The sequence below is a fragment of the Saccoglossus kowalevskii genome, chromosome 5, assembly GCF_978046115.1.
Source record: "Saccoglossus kowalevskii chromosome 5, keSacKowa6.1, whole genome shotgun sequence".
In the NCBI taxonomy this organism is placed as follows: domain Eukaryota; kingdom Metazoa; phylum Hemichordata; class Enteropneusta; family Harrimaniidae; genus Saccoglossus; species Saccoglossus kowalevskii.
In genome coordinates, this window is record NC_140645.1 from 37871657 (window position 1) to 37893761 (window position 22105).

The window sequence follows — 22105 nt, forward strand, 5'->3', positions numbered from 1 at the left end:
CCGATAAACGCAAACTTTTACCTTTGGCACCAATTTCAGCCACCCGCCAAAAGTTAACCCTATTTGTTTGTACACAAAGTGACGTCAGCTTTCCATTCTCCTTCCATTCACTCTGCAGCGGCACGACTTTTGGCGCGGTTTGGACGAATCTATTATTGTAACGGGGTAGATGCCGATATTGGTATTGGCAAACGTATATACCCGTTCGCCCAGATCTTATTAATATATCATTACGTATAATAAATATTACTTAATCTATCCATTGATTGTGGTATCGTATCTTATGTTTTATAATTTCTTATAAGTTGCAACACAGTATATTTGTTCACACCACTAAAAAATGGTGACTTCTCATTTAAATTAATAATGAGTAAATGGTAAAGGTCACAGAACGACGCGCCTCAAGAGAAAGTATCCTCGTTCGTTGGAAGTGACACTGTGTTGCTTATCTTACACGATCTTTTCCTGGATGACAGAAAGAAGACAGAAAGAAATTCAAATACTATTTAGGTATGTAATATATGAATTACTGGTGACATCAATATTATTAATCTGTTTATATTTCCGTACTGTTCACCATGATAGAACTGTCTACAAGACTGTGTTGACGTTTTGTAAAATTGCCTTTCTACGTTCTGCCTCATGGGCCTCTACTATTAAGCAAGTTCGTAAACTGTAAAAATATTTATAGATCAATGTACTTGGACCGAAACTGGTGATCGAAACTGATATATAGCACTGTTTCCCCCCCAGACTTCCCGTATCGTATGCGGCAACGTATCTGCGAGTGAGTGGCGAATGAAATGGTAGCACGACAGAGGGGCCACGTGTTAATGTTTGTAGTACTAGTTCGTTGACCACGTTTACGTACTTTCTGATATCATCACAGACATTGGTGTGTATGCGGCACTATTGGAAGTGGGAACAAGTATTTACACCTCAATTCGCAGGAAAATTGGATAATTAAAGAAAATCCCTCAGAAAACTGAAAATATCCTCGGTAAAACCGAGAATGTCGACCATGTCTGGCAGGTTATTGTCTGTGTGTACATCGATAGGTAAGTCAGGTCCCTACTAATAAACATTGGACTGAATTTTAAAATTCATGATGCAACTTGAGCTTTAAATTGGCATTCCTCTCCATACTGACATGCTTTTACAGTGTACCATTTAATTGCGATACTTTATTGCAAACATTACAGTTATGTTTATACACTAGTCAAACAAAATGGCGTCGTGAAGCGAAATGTCACTTTGGGTCATGAGAATGACCTTAAGTGACTTGCAACGTATTGGTTAAATAATACGACGTGTATATGATGAATACTGTGCGGTGATCGGCGTTTTGGAAAATATCACTGCTATTGCTAAACATGTGTCACGATTTAAATTTCCTTTACACATATAAGGTATACAGCAAATAGCTATGACTTGTGATCATTTCTGAACACATTTTTGGACACATGCCAATTATTTGTTGCCAAGGCACATGAATGTTTTTGTGCCCATAGAGTTGTTAGTTTATCACATTAAACTAAGAAAACTAAATAAATCCTGTCAACTCATACAAGTTGCACGGTATTTCATAACATGAATTTGTTTTATATAAGAAAATTTAATATGTAGTAGGCAATTCCTAAATAGCCCTATATATAGCTCTGTTTTGATCAGGTGAATTACGGTAATTGACAATGCCCCCTACGCAGTGATAGTAGTTTTGTATTTGATTGGCACAAATAGCGACCATGCATTGGAACATAACTGTTTTTGGACACATTCAAGATGATCAATCTGAAATATCTGGTTTGATTATTATAATATATATTTATTGATCCAACAATATCATTTGATCACAGTTTTAGTTGCATAATTTGTAAATCAACAAACAACACGGTGCACAGCCTACCCAGAGTTCTTTGTGATTTGTACCAATGAATATACCAAAATTCACCACATGGTGGCTTAATAATGAATTGTTAACTTCTGGGATCGAGTTTATTTATAGGTCTATATAATATTATATATATATATATATATATATATAATATTTATAGGTCTACCTCATATAAACATGTCTATTTTGTGTTTTCAACATTTTTTACCCGAACGTTTTAGCCAGTTTTATTAAGTATTGTGGACTTTGTTTGGGTTGAAAAATGGTATTTTTGATGGTTTTTGGTCTACTACTGCCTCACTTATTTTTTTTAAATACGGTGAAAGCGGCTTCTTTAGCTCGGCAACATGGCTTCCCCAAGAGGTACGTTTAGAAATTCATTTTATTTTTATGTTGTACACCAAAAAAAAAACATTTTTTCGAGAATAACTGGTACTATCCTGGGATTTTGGTGCTTTTATCATTTGGTGTTAAAGTCTGTAAAAATAAAAAGTGTAGTTTTGTAGGTGTTAGGTAGGTTCTCTGGTCAGCAAGTTGACAAAAGACACTAGTCCCCAAATTAATTTAGAAACGTAGCACAGGGCGACCAATGTGATATTTGGATAACTAAACTAATGCAATGAAGCGTCACACACCACAATGATTGGTCAAGAACTAGACTAATATGATATATGTCAAAGGTCACTAGCATTTATTCAACCTTGCATGCAAATGGCGAAAATGGATTCCTGTACAGGGTGATACTATGAGGCAATCTCAACATACACTTTAGTTTGCAATAATGCACAATAATAATTAACAACAGTCAACAGTAAACAAGAGTTCACTAAGTATCAGAATATACCAATTATTGACAACAAGAGTTCACTACAATGTCAACGATGTCCTAACAGGGCTGTGCTTCGGCGTTGCTAAGGTAATAATGTCACGACGCGTTTTTCAGCAATGTCGACGTTCACGCGCGGTCACACACATAACGGTCACGTACTCATAACAAAGTCAGGCATAGCCTCCGGCCTCTAGGTCGACTTCGGCGATTAATACACACACGGGTTGGCGAATATGAACGAGTTGTATTTACTCACGTATTGTATAGCACAATGTTGATGAAGGGTATATTAAGTTAAATAAAGTCTCGACCATGCGTTCGTTGAAATCTTCGTAAGCAGATTCATGGAGCGTAGATTGTTCATTCACTTTTTTACGATAAGAGGTTCACACAGTAATGTCACTCATTGACGATATACACAATATACTAGTATATATACGAGGAATACATGATACTGTCACTTGTTGACAACGTACACAGCGCAAGGCATTCACGGTAACGTCACTCGTTGACGATAGTCGCACTAAAACTAAGGGGTATTCACGGTAATGTTACTCATTGATAATCTTCGTGATTAAGATGTACTCACGGCAATGTCATTCATAGATGATTTCTGGGTGAATGCGAACTTCACATGTTAACAATGCCAGTCCAGCAATACTGCCACTTCCGGGTTTGCAGACAAGTAGTCTCACGGAAAATCGTCCGATCCAATTCGGAGTGATGCCGTCTCACAGTTTAAGTTCAATTCAGCAACTTTCCAGTGATGAAAGTGCTCTTTTTAGTCAGCGACTTTCAGTTTCTACCACCGTGTCCCCTCGTCAGTGAATCCTCCTTCCTTCCCGCATGGTTTCCTTTTTTTCCTCTTCTGTCAATCCGCGAGTGCGCGACCAGTTATCTCAAATTGACTAATAACGTGAATGAATCACGTGATAATAAGCAGAATAAGCAGAATAAACAAATTAATCAGAACAAATAATAGGTCACTCATCAATGTGACAAATAAACACTGGGTATGGTACAATACAATCAGAACTATTTTCTAAGCCGCATCACATGCGCTCCTTGATTGCTAAGTGTAGAACTATTTCATAACGCAACAACTAGTACATGTATGTACCATAATAACTCTATTAGACTGATCAGTCATAAAACAACTTATCCACTATGTTGTGCTAACATAGAAATTACACACGGTTACACATGCCATTTCAAGAACTTTGCAATGATAGGTCATTCGAGTAGATTGCAGAAAAGTAGTATTTGTCGTCTCTGAAGGAATATTGTTCATGATTTTCAAGCCTTATATAGCCTGAGTATTCCACTGGTGAATTAATTATTGTATTATTACTATAAACACATTGCAAATTGTCCTCGTAGCTCTTTTCTGTGTTTGTCAACTGAATTCCACATCGTTAAATTTTATTTGGGCGTCTTTTCTTATTGTTTTGTATTGTTCTAATATTGTACTAGGGTAGACACGACTACCTGTGGCTTTCTTGGAAAATGCTGACCTTCCTGACCTGAATAAGACTGAAAGACAGGCATTAAAAATATTCCCTTGAATGCCCTACCTTGTGACCTTTTGCATGGTCAAGGAGCTTTCTTGTTACTTGTTTGACCTGGACTGGCCCTTTCTTGATAATTGTACAAGTATATTGACCTATTTCATTAGCCACATGCGACCTGGCCTTCATTAGCTTAAATCTGTGAAAAATCCTGGTGTTAACAAAATCGTATTCATGGTTTTTTCTAGAAAAAAACTGCAAGCACTGCATTTCAGCGGCGTCACCAAGTGGGGGATATAGGGTTCTCCCTACCAAGGTGTGGAGTTTTTGATAATTCTAAGTTAAAATGAAGCATTCTAAGGCTACCTTGGGGCCAAAATTACTATCAGACAGGTCACAGTTGAAGACTGTAGCCACATGTGATCCCAGGTCAATCAGAATTTTATGGTTGCCAGAGGATCTGCTCCCCAGGGTAAGGGGCCCATGGCCATGGCATGAGGGTGCTGCGCTCCTGTTCCCTTGTTTAAAAAAATCCCTGGTATTGGTTATTCCCATAACGAACAGATCGCTTGACCCAATAGCACGAAGTATTCCCACTTTTTCAAATTTGGCATTTTCGTCATCTTGTTAAAAATACTTGTCAAAATCTCTGAAGAAAATTCGTTAAGTAAAAAACCTTGCTTGACGATCAGGAACGTTCACAATACCTGTTGGTACAAAGCACAATGAATTCTGGGTAAAATATTGTACCGTGCGTTGCCACCAATTAACTGGAAATAAACTATTTTCAAACTCATGGGGGTATATAGCTTTCTTCCAACTCTCTTCTATATAATGCACATGTTATCTGTATTGCTGAAGCCACTCAAAAGGTATGGAAAGCCATTCTAGCTCTGCTTGCTATAAATGTTTTATAATTTTCAAATGGCAAAACAAACCAGACTAATCGCATGCTTTAGCGGATGAATACGGCTCGTATTGAATTTCACTGCGGTCAATTAACCTCAACTTCAGCTTTTACACTCGCTTGTTTCCTGAAACATAGATACATTTCGGAATTCAGCGTCCCGTACAATTGCAGTATTATTTGTACTTGGGTTCATTAAAATCTTTTTTATTGAATGAATCCTTTACTAGCAAGTAATTTGAACAAATGATTGGATCTGTCTCTTGCGTTCATTGGGGTTATTTTTGTTAATAATTGAAGGGAATTGTTTCTGTAGCCAATGGAAGGATTTTTTGATTTGAATAAAGTGAGAGGATCTTTTCAGATAAAGGTTTTAAAAATATTTATAAATATCCAGAAGACGAATTTACGCTTTCATTTAATCCAATGTATGGGTGTATTTTTAATCAAAATGTCATGTGGTTTATTGATATAAAAACAGAATAATATAATTGAAGGGCTGTGGCTGTCTCACTGAATGTATTCAAATTTTATTCACAAAAATTGTGTTTTAAATGTGAATGAAACTATGTTCTCATATAAAACAAGATGCTGTATGACAACCATCCCTTTTTAAATTAAACTCTAAATTTGTTTTATTTCCTGGTATTACTGTAAACAGAAATGTATTACGTTCTATCGTATGAATTTGAAGTTTAGAAATGACATGAAACATTTATAAAACAATTACCTTGGAAAACCCTCTTATTTCCTTGTTCTGAACATTGATCCTACCAGGAAGTAAATATACATAATTCAAACTAATTAACATTTGATATTACATTAGATGCAACTTTCATGTGGTCATGTGACTGCTAAGTAAATAAATCAAACAAGAACTGTGAAAAAATTAAAATCTTTAGAATGCATGAACTTGACAAAAAATGCCATTGCCGTATAACTAGTATGTTCATATATAATGGTCATGAAATCATCTAATGTTTTTGACGTATAGTAAATTATAGATGATCAGTGTTCTCCCCAGGAATTTAAACCACTGTGGCGGTCTAATTTGCATACATTTGCATATCATTTACATAATAATGGAAATTGACCAAAGCACATTTACACCCACACAATAAACAACATATATTTTTAAAAACAAAGTGGCAGATATTTATTTGCTTCACAGTGTTATAAACACTTTTATTTTGGGCACTTTTGTAATATTAATGAGCTCCGTCACAGGGACAATATTTTTTTTTTAGAGTCAAAATATTACGTTTCACAATTTAGAAGAGTTTGAATTTAAAAATGAAACATTCTCGAAATGCAAATGCTGCAGACTAAAAAGAAACAAATAAATTATAAAAGGTTAAATGAAACTCATTTGAAACGTTTGAGCCAGGATTATGTTCACCACTTTCATGATCTTATTTACTACAAAATTCTCCTTCAAAAAATCGATCATGTAGTTATTTGGCGGATTGTTGGTTATTATTCCGACCATCAGCTCCTAACGTTTACATTTACAGTAAATGAACGAACAAATAACACTTCCAAACGATCAAAGTTACGACGTGACATAACTTACTTCGCGATGTTTTACACCGGTTATACCAATACCGTACTCGACCGCGTTAGCGCCCAGGGGCCTCAACTCAGAAAATCACGATTTTTTAGGGGTGGGCGCTTACCCGAGCACCCCCCTCGAAAAACAGTGCAAATGAAATTTGATTCATCAAGTGACAGATTACGTCTTTGAGGGAAATCAAATTACGAAATTAGTTGAGTCGTCATTGATTTTCACAATGAAGAAACAGAAATGATCACAAAAAATATGCACATTTTATTACAATATTAATTACGTACCGCCAGAATTTACGAAATTAAAAACATTTGGGTCTGTTGGAACACAGTCGAAGTCAAAATTGTCATATTATCTCCACTGACGAAGGTGTTGGATCGTACGCAAACTCTCGATGAAAATCACTTTCCGCCATGATGCATTTGCAGATTTCACCTGCAGCGGCGTCCTTTGACCTAATGGGTCAAGTTGGTTATTAACCAATCACAATGCTGTGTTGTACTGACGCAATTCTTCGGAAATTCCCGAAGACTTTCCAGTAACGCAATGCGGAAGTGAATTATCGATGTCGAAGTACGATCTGTTGGAATTGATTTCAGCGAATAAACGACATAGTTTTTCCAAAAAACTAGTAACTCGCCATTTTTGAGAGTTAAACTGTATATGGCATGAAATATTTACCGCATTTTACTTGTATTAACAGGTCATTGTCGAAGCGTAGTTTACGCACGGTTACCATGTTATACGCATTCACAACATGTTCACAGCAGTCGATATCCACGCTGTATCATATAAAAAACGATTACCAAGATTCGTTACGCAAGACCAAGTTTTAAATTAGTTGCATTTTGAAGGGGTGGGCGCTTTGCCGAATGTGACCCCAAATATAAAAATTGCGCAAAAGTGGGGGGTGGGCGCTTGCCCGGGCATGGGCGCTAACGCGGTCGAGTACGGTAATTCCTCTTACTCGGTCATGATGCCATGCAAAAATTAAAGACTTCTTTTTTTTATATGAAAAAACGTAAAATTTGAGCTAGTTTTATCGGGAGAAATTATTTTTGATCACTCGATCACTTCGGTGAAAACGCAGACCCGCCATGATAGCCATGACGCATTAGTTGACCGGCATGTGTCCTTTGACCCGATGGGTCAAAAACGCCATTTACCAATCAAAATGCCGCATGGTATTGCCGGTAGAACCTGAAGTTTTCCGAATGATCGTGATCATAAAAATTACATTGCGGAAGTTAAGCGATGTCGTAGCACGATGTGTTGGTATGAATTTCAGATGAAAACTGCATGATGGTTTTCGAAAGAGGTGATTAGAAATTTTTAAAAGGTAAAAAAAGTATTGAAAGAAGAGTTTTTACATAATTCACGATGATAACAGTTCAAATGTATTTTACCCAATAACGCAATAAACACGTTGTTTTTTTCTTGAGTAGCGTAAAACTGATCGTGAACTCCGATTTGCCCATGTTATATCGATCGGGTGGAATTGATTTTGAAAGAATTTTAGCTTTCAATCTAAAGACTGCGTCTATCGTCAGAAAGTATTTACTTACAAAGAAAGAGGTGCTAATTTTACAAAATTGACTTGTATTGTTCAAAGCCGCTACCACATCACGCGACTATGTCTATTGTTTACAAATTATTATCCATGACTGGCAGGATGCGTGTCGGTCGGTACGTAAGTATAATAACAATATGACAATAGTCGGAAGCGTTTCCGCGGTGGTCGCTAATTTTGAGTGCCGGTCAGGCCGACCAGCGTGACGAGATCCCCCAATGAAAAGAAGCACTGTGGCGGTCTTGCTAATCACCGTGGCGGTGTCAGACCGGTGTGGCGGCAAATCGAAGCACTGTGGCGGGACGGGACCGCCACGCTGTTTACATCCTGGGGAGAACACTGATGATATGTATCAGGGATTATATTAAACGAGGAAACAGGGGTGCAGCTCTCTCATGCCATGGCCATGTGCCCTCTTACCCTGGGGAGCAGATCCTCTGGCAACCATAAAATTCTGATTGACCAGGGATCACTTGTGGCCACAGTCTTCAACTGTGACCTGTCTGATAGTAATTTTGTCCCCAAGAAAGCCATACAATTCTTCATTTCAAGTTAGAAGTATCAACAACTCCACACCCTCGTAGGGAGAACTCTATCTCCCCCACTTGGTGGTGCCGCTGAATTGCAGTGCTCCCTCTAGCAGTTTTTTTCTAGAAAAACCCTTAGATATTAAAGCATCTGAAGATGTTCTAAAACTTTATCATACTTGACTGTGTGATTTATTAATTATTTAAGATTCATAGTCATCACAGCAATGTGGGATGTGGAAATTGTGGAAATTTTCATAAAATAATTAGATACATGTATACTTATAAATGAGATAAAATATAAAAAGTTCATTTTGATTAACATGTGCCAAAAAAACAACTACAATCTACAACCTTAAAGTGCCTGTGAAATGGCTGCTATTTTCACGTCTAAAATTATCAATTGATACATAAATATTATTAATTTTTATGTTTCTAAGCATAAATTATTTTTTTTAAGTGAAAAAATGTGTTTTAAACTCAGTCTACAGCAACTTTATTTTTTGTATTTTAAAACGAGGCTCCTCATTAGCTATTCATTGCCATACAGAAATTCCCCTTGTGACGTCAGAAAGGGAAGTTGCTGGGCAGCTCGCATTGCCGATACGTGTAAATAAGGCAAATTTCTTGTGCAGTTTTCTCGTCTTTGACTAAATTGTCACTTATGTACTTTTTCGTCGAGGAAGAACGGGCCATAATGAACACTTGGATATCAAATTTGTTGCATGGGGTTGAGTTAGATGCGAGATATGTCCGTTCTGGTGTGGCTGGTCGCAGTGATGTCACCGTCCCCGGCGCACGTTTGTAAACTATCGCTGAACCTCGGCACTGGACAACTTTCGAGTCGGTAAGAAGTTCTAGTTTTTTTTGTTCTAGTTGAGCTTACTACTCTTTATAAAATATCTTATCGATAATTTCAAAGAGGTATGTGTGAACTCTGTATTATGCTCGATAAACTTAGATCGCGAATTTCCTCAGAAATATTGCCTGCTTCGTTCAAACGTGCATTGGCATCCATATATTGGATTTTCGTTCATGGTCGAAGTCGTGAGTGTCTCGTGGCCCGAATGTCATCGGCGTTTTACTTTATCACGTTTGATTTTTTTTGTTGCACAAATGAAACTCTTATTTTTTTTCCACCATCAACAATTTCTGATATGGTTGTTGGGATCGGCCGACGTCTCTGTGGGCTGCTCTACACACGTAAAATGCCCAATGTTTTGACCTGGCTTCCCTTCACACGAAGCGCGGGTGTGCATTACATCCGCAAGTTTCAAAATTTTAAACGTAAATTTGAAAAATGTTTGGTGAAATAAAATTGACATATTATTATGAAAAGAAAATGAAGAAAAAAAATTTAATTATTTTTTGAATAATCGTTTGAGAGGATTGGGTGGCAATTGCTTATACTTATCTACTAATTGTAAATGTGTTCAATATTTTTTTCATCCATAATTCAAACACATATATAACATAATAATAGTTGCCTTTATTATAGTAAAAAAAAGATGCATCATAAAACGAATGAATTACGTATAAACAAATGCCAAATAAAGATTGTGACCTTATTTATTTTCTAAACCTCCACAGGTTAACGAGGGGATACTTGAAGTTCCTTGAAAAAGACTACAGTATTACCAGAGTGAGCAGTAACAGATTTATCAATATTTATGTCAGAGAATTATTTATGACTTAAATTACCAAATCTTGGTTTTTCATAGATTCCAAAATCTGAAGATGTGTTTCCTTTTTTTCATTGTCACACAGTGTCACTCAATTAAAACCATATACTATAGTAATAGTAATCCATGTACAAATTATATTTTATTCACATTATTTTCCTCACATACATGTACAGACAATCCAATGTTTACATTGTCATATTTCTTTGTTCATCACAAGTCTAAATAAAATATGTGAACTGTGTAACGTAGCCTGTTTTTTATTAGCATAATTGTTGCAGCATCTGGAAATGTATTTACACTGTTATGTGAATCTTGTAGTGTGGCAATGAACTGCCGAGACTTTGTCAGGGTGGGCATACTGGCTGTTGAGTGGCAGGGGTGCATCATCAAGTGTATGTAATACACAATCTCCTCCAACATACAAGTCTAGTGTATTGAAGAGCTCTTCTACGTAATCTGTAAATTATAATGAGAGCATTTTGATTCAACAATAGTAGACAGAAAACCATAAAGAATCATATCATACATGCTCTATTGAAGTACATTTCCAGTAGAAGCATCAAAATTAAAATAAAAGAAAACATATTTTGACATTCTAGACGTTAAACTATAGTGATCAATAAAATAGGGAAATAGCTAAAAAAAACGACAAATCACAGTTACTAAATAAATGACCGCCGCGTGGAAATAGATTCAGTTGAAATGGGTGAACGCGTCGGGTCACGACGAGGACAAGTGCGTGACTGGTGGCGTTTAATTGGATAACAAAAATAATTGAGAGCAACACACATACAGACAAATTCAGAGTGGACTCGAGTTAGCGTGATTGTCATACTTATTTACTTGGTGATAACGCATTGACAGCCAAAGCCCGGATTCTTATTCCATAAATGATTTCTAGACATCTCGACCCAAGACATTTCGACCCAAATTGAACATCTCGACCCACCGCATCGACGCGACCCTGTCTCAATGTGGCGACGCGAACCTCTATCTAGTTCAACGTTGATCGACATCTTTTGATTCGAAACATCGTGTACTATCTACTAGTATTTCCAACGCGTGTGGTCGGCGCCTTTGATTGCGTTAATTTTGTTTTTTATTCGCGAAATCTATCACTGGCAGCGTTTGTTTTGTCATGTCTCATAACTGAAAGTCCAAGCTGACTTTGTTTTGGCTGTAGGTATGAAAAACGGGTCGGGATTTTTGGGGGTCGAGATGTCCAGTACCCCCATAAATTATTTCGCAGATCAAGCTAGAAGGAAAGTAACAGAGGTGTGAATTCGACATTCAACACCAATCACCGAACAATTCAGAAACTTTTAGCCTGCGAAAATGAAAACAATTAGCAGTGTGTAAGGACTGCGTAATTTCCTGTTTGTCCGACGCGTCGTTTTCATGTTACTATCAAAATTATTGATACCTTTACATAACGCAAACTTAATTGTCTCTATAAAGCGATAATCAGGATGGCAAAACAAGTCAAATGATTTGAAACACTTACCCGACGTCTTTCTCTCTCTTCTGAAATCCGCCTCGGTGATCATGGGCTGGTTCGGAATCTATTTCTTTCAAAATTGTTGGTATTGCGCCAGGTTTAAGTTGTCGGCGCTTCTCTTTAAAACCTAGTTGTTTTTTCACGGCCGAAGACAGTTTTTCGAAAAAAAGAATCTGAGGTGAAGTGGACACTACATATGACGCTGTAAGGAGAAGGTCCACCCCAACCTTTTCTCGTTGTTTTCACGGCTTTCGTTTACTGACGTCGCACCTTCGGATCGTTTGGAAAAGTGTGAATACTTACACTATGACTATACGTATTACTGCAACCGCCCACAACACAACGTTTAACCATCACAAACGTTTGTTCTGAAAACAACTTCTAAAAACTCTCTATCTCATAAAAAAAAAAAAAAATGACAAAAAAAGAAATGCCGACCGAAAAATGTATATCGTTTAAAAGTATGTTGAATCACGCAGTGTTATATAAGTACAGCTCAGGAGTATGGCTTCCTCTCATATTTTGGCATTTGGTGGCGCACTTTCGGCGAGAGTCGGAAATCCGGAAACAGTCGACCGTTTCAGGATAGGTGGGCGTGGCTACAGCACTAGATATATCTTAAATTTACTTGGATAGGAGTAACCATTTTGACAAAAAAAATCAATAACTGCCCACTTCAGTAGGACACGGATCTAAAATAGTTAACGTGAGAGTGGGCATTGCACAGGCACTTTAAAAACTTGATTACAACACAAAATTTGATTTGACAGGCTAAACTCCTATAAACTTTTTCTTTTGATTGAAAAGACAATAACCGTATTAAATAATTAAGAAAAAATAGACTAATGTACCTGTGTCCTCCACAGACTAGCAATTCTAATCTTGAATATAAATGTAGATTTTAGACCTGTTTTTCATTTTCTGGCTATTACTCTGATTTTCTCGTTTCATCAAAGTCCATTCTGACCATAGTGGAATTCTGCACTATAATTCATCCAATAAGGCAAGGTGATTAGTTTGTAAATATTATATATATAAAAAAAATTGTTTTTCCTAAACACTTTGTAGGAAACGATATAAAAATATATGCCTATCGTAAATATTTGATGGCATGGGATTGAAAAAACATGGTATGTTCAGAATTTCATTTCACCACACAATTTGTAACAATCATGATTCATTATTTGTAGTTCATTGCGTACATGTGTATTGATTCAGTTGTTTTTAAGCCATCAACATTTTGCTGGCTTTTTTTAAAATGTCATAATTTTGTATAATCATTTCAGACAAAGCCAGTGTTACACCCACAATATGGCAAATAATTAGAAAAGTCCCAATGACACTAGTTGTCATTGTGACAAAATGTCCTAAGCCGATTTTGAGACAAACCCGATATGGTTAAATACACTTGTGATTCATGTTTAAGGTAACGAGATAGTTTTTTGGCTTGGAAAATGTAAACATCTATAATCGGAGTAAATTTTACAAGAACCTATACAATCTATATATGTTTGGAAAGCCCTTGACTTGTACTTTTCTATTATTAATATTTTGTGAACACTGTGTTTGTTTTAGCGTCACGTGATTCTGAAAATCGGCGCGGCTGATAATTAACTAACGTGAATACATGTTTAAATGTCAGCTCTACGGTCATGCATGCGGCCAAAAACTTTACACTGTTTTGAAGCAAAGGTCATGAAGTTTAAATCCGTATTTCTATTTTTTAAATTAAGTTTTTTTTTCCTCTCCGAAAATGGAAAATTTCAAGCACGTTTTTTGGTGTTGAAGTTAGTGTATACCGGTGGTTTGCGCGAGGTTTGTGAAAATACGCGATAGAATTTCGCAAAAATGTAAATACGGATACGAAGCCAACATATTCGAGAGTACGGAAAGCCAAACGGCGACATCGTAGCGCTACTCACTGAAACGCCATTTAAAATTAGGTCAACGGCAATTGCCAGAAATCGAACACCGAGAAATCGGCACTTTTATGATTTTAAACTTCAATCAAGGTTAACTCCCGTTTTAGCAGCAACAATTATATAGGTTGGCAGTAAATAAATTACCTTGAAGGTTGTTTTCAGAAAAAATCATGATTCAACATTTATGTCTGTGAAAAAACTGTATTTTTACCGTTTTCTTTCTCGCTATGGAGTTTTGACACGGTCTGTGCTGATAACGAACGGTGACGTCATTCATTACAGCTGGGATTATGCAAAGTGGGCGGTTCTGTTTGCAGGTAGCAAACAACACAAATACTACACTGGGCAGTTGTGTTTGTCAACCTAGCGTATTTATGTTTGGGCCGTTTTATTTGCAAACTTATTTTCTTGAGTATTCCACAAGTTTCAAAGTCTTTTAGAGACACAAGAACACTTTCCGACAATAATTATCAGACTCCCGCGAGCAAACTTGCGCAGATTACGGTAGAATAAGAAAATGGAATGACGGCTGTGGGGTAAGTTTTTTTATGTGTGGAATTGGAAGAAATGCAGAGTAAATTTTCAACACGAAAATATTGTAAATCATCATCCGACGAGACCGTTTTTGTTGGACTTGTTATTTTCGGGAGGGACCTTTTGTAGTGTTCGTGCAAGTTTAGTTTTCATTTTACCTGAATAAGCCTAAAGTGATTTTCAGACAAATTCGAAGGAAACTCTGCCCCTCCTTACCAAAGTGTTAGTCTTACAGCACATTTACATGCACTCTTTTTGCAGGTACGTCGGACTTTGGTTTGATTTTATTTTAAGATAGTAACAACCACCATCAGCTAAATTCAAGTCCATTATGTTCGCAAATAATTGTGCTGCATCAAGTTTTAAACTTGCCACTTTATCTTGAAGATTCTGGCGATCTCGGCAAAGGAAGCTACCGTAGTGTGGCTCCCCAACAGCAAGTATATTGCGGATAACTCTTTTTTTCTCATGATGATAACAGTGATCAATCACTGTCAACAGACTGTAATATTTGTTTCAATTGACGACTCTTTCAACGTAATTCGACCAATGAAAATGCAGTGTTCTAAAATATTGACAGACACTAAACAACCCCACGTGGTTTCTTGTTATGGCTATGACGGGGCTTCAAAGTGTCTTTTTGTCGTCTTTTTGTTGCTTTAACCAGACTTTTCTGGTCTGTTTATAATTCACACTTCCGCATTGAATACGTCGTACTATCTTGGGAAACATCCTTTACCATTGTGAGTACCGCCGTTGAGGAAACGAAAACTGCTGTGAATGACGATGGAGTCAATGAAAGTAAATTACTGAACAGCAAACTTCAAGAGGTGTTAGCTGGGGAAGCTAACTGTGGAGAAGAAGATGACGAATTTGACTTTTTAGACGAAGACAGTTTGAAGGTGAAGATATCACAGATGCCCTTCAAGTATTTGTGAATGACGCTGACGAATCCGACGTTGGGGGCTTTTAGTTTTACAGCCAAAACAAAGTCAGCTTGGACTTTCAGTTGCGAGACGTGACCCAAAAAAAAACGCAGCGAGTGATACATTTCGAAGACAAAAATACAAAACAATCGCAATCAAAGACGCTGACCACGCGCGTTAGAAATAAATAGAACACGCTGTTTCACTGGCTTCTTTCACTCACGCAATATAATTATGCTATTTCCAAACGCTTATATTGATCACTGTAAAAGTGGATATATTCAAACCAGCCATCAAATTAAAAATTCGGATCTCGTTGAATGTCAATCAACACGGAACTCGGTAAGGGTCAAGGCCCCCTGATCTGATCCTAAAAAGCATATAATGTATCAAACAGAAATAAAAAAAAATAAAAAATCTCCAACTGTGACATTGTACTTTTATTTTGACAATAGATTTATTAAAATAACATTTAGAACATAAATTTGTCTTCCCAAAATATTTTTAAAAAAATCTTAAAAATTACCAAACTGCCGTTAAACGGCCCGGGCGAATTTATGGCAAAATCCGGTAACATGTGATATACTCATGTACTATTTTGTTTATACAAAATTTGTTGTGTTTCGAAAGTGTTTTTTGTTTTTGTTTTTGCTGTACAGCTTCCTCCTCTTGAAACGAAGCAGTGCACACATCTTATCAGCTGTGTGTAATCTACAAACAGATATCTTATCAGTTGTTTGTAAATAGCTTAGCCCCAGATCAGTTATGTTTGTTAACCATGAATATTAATGAGAAGCACTCATGGGGTGTACACTGGATAAACAAAAAACTTGGGTATTTGTTTGCACACAAGGAAAAAATCAGTTTACTTGTACAAGATATTATTTTTTCAATAAAATAAATACACTAATGTATGTGGCATGCCTTATGGAGCTATGCTTGTGATTTTCAAAAAAAAAAATGTGAAAAGTGCCCAAAAAACTATTCCGCTACCTTAATGTGTATTGAATATATTTGTAGTTTTACTCCGCAAGCTTTGAATTCAAGTCTTGTGGGTAAATATGTCATTACAAAAATGATCTTCTGACTGATTTGAAACTATGGAATGCTGTTATTCATTGGTTCAAATTGACTCACAAATTTCTATTTTTCTTTTCTAAAACATGAAGCACAAATGAAAATGTTGTGGCCGCTGATTTTTCGTTTTTACACTTATTGTGTTTGAAATGTGAATTTTATTTATCAAATTACAAATTTCATAACTATAGTACCGGTAAGATGTTTTTCAAGATCCATTTATAACTTTCTGTTGTCAATTACACTCGGTTAATTAGCATAACTAGTTGCATCATTTGTGTGTCATAACAGTATAGAGGGCGCACTGTAGTGATGTTGTTTTTCTAGTGTTCTTCAATATTCATAGATTGTGTCAATATCTTCACTCACTCATTTTTATTTTCTTTAAGTGGTTACTAAAAGTAGGCTTTTACTAACAAATTTCAGTAGACAGATATATTTAGCTTTTTGCGTCATGTGATAGTGTGACCCAAAGCCATGTAACAGTGTTCCATCTTGCACAGTCTGATTGGTAAATCACATTGATATTATGACATTTCTGATTGGTTGTCCCATAAAATGTCAAAACATAGCTCCTTCAGTGAGCAGACAATTTTATTTTTGTCATCATTGTTTGAAACGTAATCATCAAAGTGAATTTTTTTGTTCCAGATATTCACAAAATGGCAGTTAGCGATTTTTTGGTTTCTAATTTTTACAACCTTCGTCCACACATTAGCCACTACTACTTGACAATTTATTGTTGATACGAGATAGAACATGCCCCAAAATTTTGCAAAAATTGTGTATTAATCACAGGTGAACTAGCTGCCAAGTACAACCAAAAAATGTCATTCGTGTATGCTAATGAGATAGAATGTGAGATAGAAGGTGTTCACACACACGCATATAATAATGATTGATGAAATAGGTTCAAATGCATACATGCAAGAAATTGTCATTATTTCCATGTTTTTTACCAAAAGCATTGAACATATGAAAATTACTACACTTGCTTAATATCATGGGTCATGTACATGTATATATTTAAAAGTTAAAATAAATGTTAATGTGACTTAATTTGCTTTATTTTCAGGTTACCATATTCTGTTAATGCTATATCTTGCATCACAGTGCTCTAGTATACCCTTAGGACCAGCTCATTTAAGTGATATAGAACATAAACGAGGGCAGGCTAATACTGGTGAGTCATGTTTGGATATCTTCTTGATACACATGTATCTTGGGTTGGTATTACTTTCTTGTAGACCCTGACCTATATATGGACCATACCAGAAGTGAAATTATTTTAACATTATAGTTATTTTATCTATCAGAATTGCACCTAATAGTAGCGCAAATAAACTAAGAATTCAATAAATTTGCACATAGATAGAATCATTGATATGCGACTTGTTTTAACCATGGAACACAGTCAGCTGGCGCACACGTGATAATAACATAAATACGATATTTACTATATGGGGGCCGCCATCTTGAATGACGCATAAAACTAAATAAGAGACAAGTTGTGAAACGCGTTTTACAGATTCCTACAAATCAGGACAAAAAACAATCTTTCACAAAAATACGGTCCGTTGGGGTTATATTAAGCCAACCGATAACAAAATTCGACCTAATTTGGCGTTTTTGTGTAGAAAAAAATCCCTTGCATACGAACACCTAATTACGCGAAGAACCTAGAACACTAAGCCGGGGTATTTGAAACCGAAATTGTCATCTAAGCGTTAGGCCGTCGCTGATTGGCTGCTGAGCTGGAATGCCAATTTTTAGTTTTAAATACCCCAGGAAAGTGTTCTAGGTTCTTCGCGTAATTAGGTGTTCGTATGCAAGGGATTTTTCCACGCAAAAATGATGAATTAGGCCGAATTTTGTTATCGGTTGGCTTAATATAACCCTAACGGACCGTATTTTTGTGAAAGATTGTTTTTTTGTCCTGATTTGTAGGAATCTGTAAAACGCGTTTCACAACTTGTCTCTTATTTAGTTTTATGCGTCATTCAAGATGGCGGCCCCCATATAGTAAATATCGTATTTATTTTATTATCACGTGTGCGCCAGCTGACTGTGCCATGGAAATACCTGTCATTTACATCTTCTTACCTGGGTCTCCATGTCGTTGTCTGGGCTACGCCCGTCCTATCTGGGTCCCCCCAAATCTTATCTGGGTCACCCCAAATTTTTATCTGGGTCACCCCAAATCTTGTTAACTTGGTCTCCCATGTCTTGTTACCTGTCTTCTCCATGTCTTATCTGGTTCCCCCAAGCCCTGTTATTCAGATCCCCCATGTCTTGTTACCTGGGTCCTCCATGTCTTATCTGGCTCCCCCAAGCCCTGTTATTCAGATCCCCATGTCTTGTTACCTGGGTCCCCCATGTCTTATCTGGCTCTCCAAGCCCTGTTATTCAGATCCCCCATGTCCCGTTACCTGGGTCTCCCACGTTTTATCTGGCTCCCCCAAGCCCTGTTATTCAGATCCCCCATGTCTTGTTACCTGGGTCCCCCATGTCTTGTTATTCAGATCCCTCATGTCTTGTTACCTGGGTCCCCCATGTCTTGTCACCTGGGTCCCCCATGTCTTGTCACCTGGGTCCCCCATGTCTTGTTAATGTATTATAGTAAGATGCCTTAGAGGATGCACTGCTTTGTTATAAAATAATTATTCACTCAATCACAAACTACTATTTCATGTTTTTTATTGCAGTTACAACTACCCAACACCCAAAACATTTAATACAATATTTACAAGATTTAGTTAATATGAATGATGGTCAAGATCCATTCTTTAGTTTTCCAACTAACCAGCCTCCGCCTAAAATACCAACGTATCCTGAGGTAAGTCTTGTAATACTATTCATATTGGCTGTGTACATCTGAGGTTTCTAGCAAATAATGTGTTAACCCCAATGTTGCACTTTACAAATACTCCAACTGATTACATAATGGCTCCAGACTTGTAATGGAGTTATGGGGAAACTGGGATTGTCATTGCATATTGCAGTGTATGACACTGTGGGAGTGTGTAAAAATCCTCGGCAGTCGCTGGCTTGTTAGCTGTTGTATATATCTGGTAGCGTCGCTTATGTGTGGGCTTCGAATACGAAGGCAACGTTCAGTACCATCAATGTGGTGAAACCCATTGACGGTGCTTAACGTTAGTGTGCATGTAACGTAAATTTCAATTGACCTCACTGTGATGACACATTGGTTGTGGAATACGGAAAAGAGCCCGAAGCATGCGCACTGTGTACACAATATGCTAATAACCTTTAATAAGATTATGATGTAGACATATCTCGTGAATATTATTTGAAAGTGAAATTATTAATAGAAAGCATTTAGTATGAGACGCCGGAATCGCGTATATTCAGTCTTGAACCCCACTTGTGGTTATTTGAAGACTGTAAACACTTTCTATCATATTAAACTGGTCACCAAATTTAACAACTGCTTTCTCGTTTTACAATACAATCTAAATGAGCTGCGGCAAGTCGAAATAGGTCTTGATGCATACAGCGCCATACATGCATCATCTACAACTATAGTGATCATAATGTCTCATGTACAGTAAATCTGCATATTTCACAATCTTTTTATTCTGCAATTTACAACTATGGATATCATGGCACTTATTGTATACCATATTTAATGTATACTGGTTATTTGCTTGAAAACCTAGCATGATTTGAAGTAGAAAGTAGAAAAACAGTCTTGTGTGAATAAACTTGCTGTTTAACATGCAACAGTAATGGTAAATACCATTGTTACCTGTTTATAAGCAGGCTTTCCGTATTTACTTTTACAGTCTTGGTTCTATAGACAGTCAGTTAGAAACCTAAATTTAGATAGCTAAACTTAGATAATTCTGTGTATGGCTCTTCCCAAAGACCTTTGAGGCCTTGAAAAAATCAAAAAATGAGACATGTTTGAAACGATTCAGCAATACAAAATTACATCTGACTTGAAACCTGTATGGGCTTCCAAATATGCAGGGGTCAAGCTGAACAACCACTGCCTTGTCCAGCAGGTGTCAAACTGGAGAGCCATTACCAGTCTTCCAAATATCCAGGGTTGAGCTGAACAACCACTGCCCTGTCCAGCAGGTGTCAAACTGGAGAGCCATTACCAGTCTTCCAAATATGCAGGGGTCAAGCTGAACAACCACTGCCCTGTCCAGCAGGTGTCAAACTGGAGAGCCACTACCAATCTTCCAAATATCCAGGGTTGAGCTGAACAACCACTGCCCTGTCCAGCAGGTGTCAAACTGGAGAGCCATTACCAGTCTTCCAAATATCCAGGGTTGAGCTGAACAACCACTGCCCTGTCCAGCAGGTGTCAAACTGGAGAGCCATTACCAGTCTTCCAAATATCCAGGGTCAAGCTGAACAACCACTGCTCTGTCCAGCAGGTGTCAAACTGGAGAGCCACTACCAATCTTCCAAATATCCAGGGTCAAGCTGAACAACCACTGCCTTGTCCAGCAGGTGTCAAACTGGAGAGCCACTACCAGTCTTCCAAATATGCAGGGGTCAAGCTGAACAACCACTGCCCTGTCCAGCAGGTGTCAAACTGGAGAGCCACTACCAATCTTCCAAATATCCAGGGTCAAGCTGAACAACCACTGCCTTGTCCAACAGGTGTCAAACTGGAGAGCCATTACCAGTCTTCCAAATATGCAGGGGTCAAGCTGAACAACCACTGCCCTGTCCAGCAGGTGTCAAACTGGAGAGCCACTACCAATCTTCCAAATATCCAGGGTCAAGCTGAACAACCACTGCCTTGTCCAGCAGGTGTCAAACTGGAGAGCCACTACCAATCTTCCAAATATCCAGGGTTGAGCTGAACAACCACTGCCCTGTCCAGCAGGTGTCAAACTGGAGAGCCACTACCAGTCTTCCAAATATCCAGGGTTGAGCTGAACAACCACTGCCTTGTCCAGCAGGTGTCAAACTGGAGAGCCACTACCAGTCTTCCAAATATGCAGGGGTCAAGCTGAACAACCACTGCCCTGTCCAGCAGGTGTCAAACTGGAGAGCCACTACCAGTCTTCCAAATATCCAGGGTTGAGCTGAACAACCACTGCCTTGTCCAGCAGGTGTCAAACTGGAGAGCCATTACCAGTCTTCCAAATATCCAGGGTCAAGCTGAACAACCACTGCCTTGTCCAGCAGGTGTCAAACTGGAGAGCCACTACCAGTCTTCCAAATATCCAGGGTCAAGCTGAACAACCACTGCCTTGTCCAGCAGGTGTCAAACTGGAGAGCCATTACCAGTCTTCCAAATATCCAGGGTCAAGCTGAACAACCACTGCCTTGTCCAACAGGTGTCAAACTGGAGAGCCATTACCAGTCTTCCAAATATGCAGGGGTCAAGCTGAACAACCACTGCCCTGTCCAGCAGGTGTCAAACTGGAGAGCCACTACCAATCTTCCAAATATCCAGGGTCAAGCTGAACAACCACTGCCTTGTCCAGCAGGTGTCAAACTGGAGAGCCACTACCAATCTTCCAAATATCCAGGGTTGAGCTGAACAACCACTGCCCTGTCCAGCAGGTGTCAAACTGGAGAGCCACTACCAGTCTTCCAAATATCCAGGGTTGAGCTGAACAACCACTGCCTTGTCCAGCAGGTGTCAAACTGGAGAGCCACTACCAGTCTTCC

The 22105-nt window shown here is 37.8% G+C and overlaps 1 protein-coding gene and 1 long non-coding RNA gene across 3 annotated transcripts in view; both read left to right on the top strand.

The window, feature by feature from the left end:
• The first annotated feature begins 372 nt into the window (after positions 1–372).
• Positions 373–22105, top strand: part of LOC102805703 (uncharacterized) — a 31354-nt gene continuing 9621 nt past the window's right edge. Inside the window, exons 1-4 of one of the 2 annotated variants that reach the window (XM_006822705.3) lie at positions 373–510; positions 754–1058; positions 17520–17627; positions 19150–19280. In XM_006822705.3, coding sequence (XP_006822768.2) covers positions 1013–1058; positions 17520–17627; positions 19150–19280 — 285 coding nt within the window. In that variant the 5' untranslated portion in view covers positions 373–510; positions 754–1012. The remainder of the gene's footprint in view (positions 511–753; positions 1059–17519; positions 17628–19149; positions 19281–22105) is intronic. The other variant, XM_085499395.1, reaches the window with a different exon arrangement.
• Positions 9072–10731, top strand: LOC146746120 (uncharacterized). Its single transcript, XR_014929448.1, has 2 exons — positions 9072–9649; positions 10393–10731. It is a non-coding gene; the product is annotated as an uncharacterized LOC146746120 (long non-coding RNA).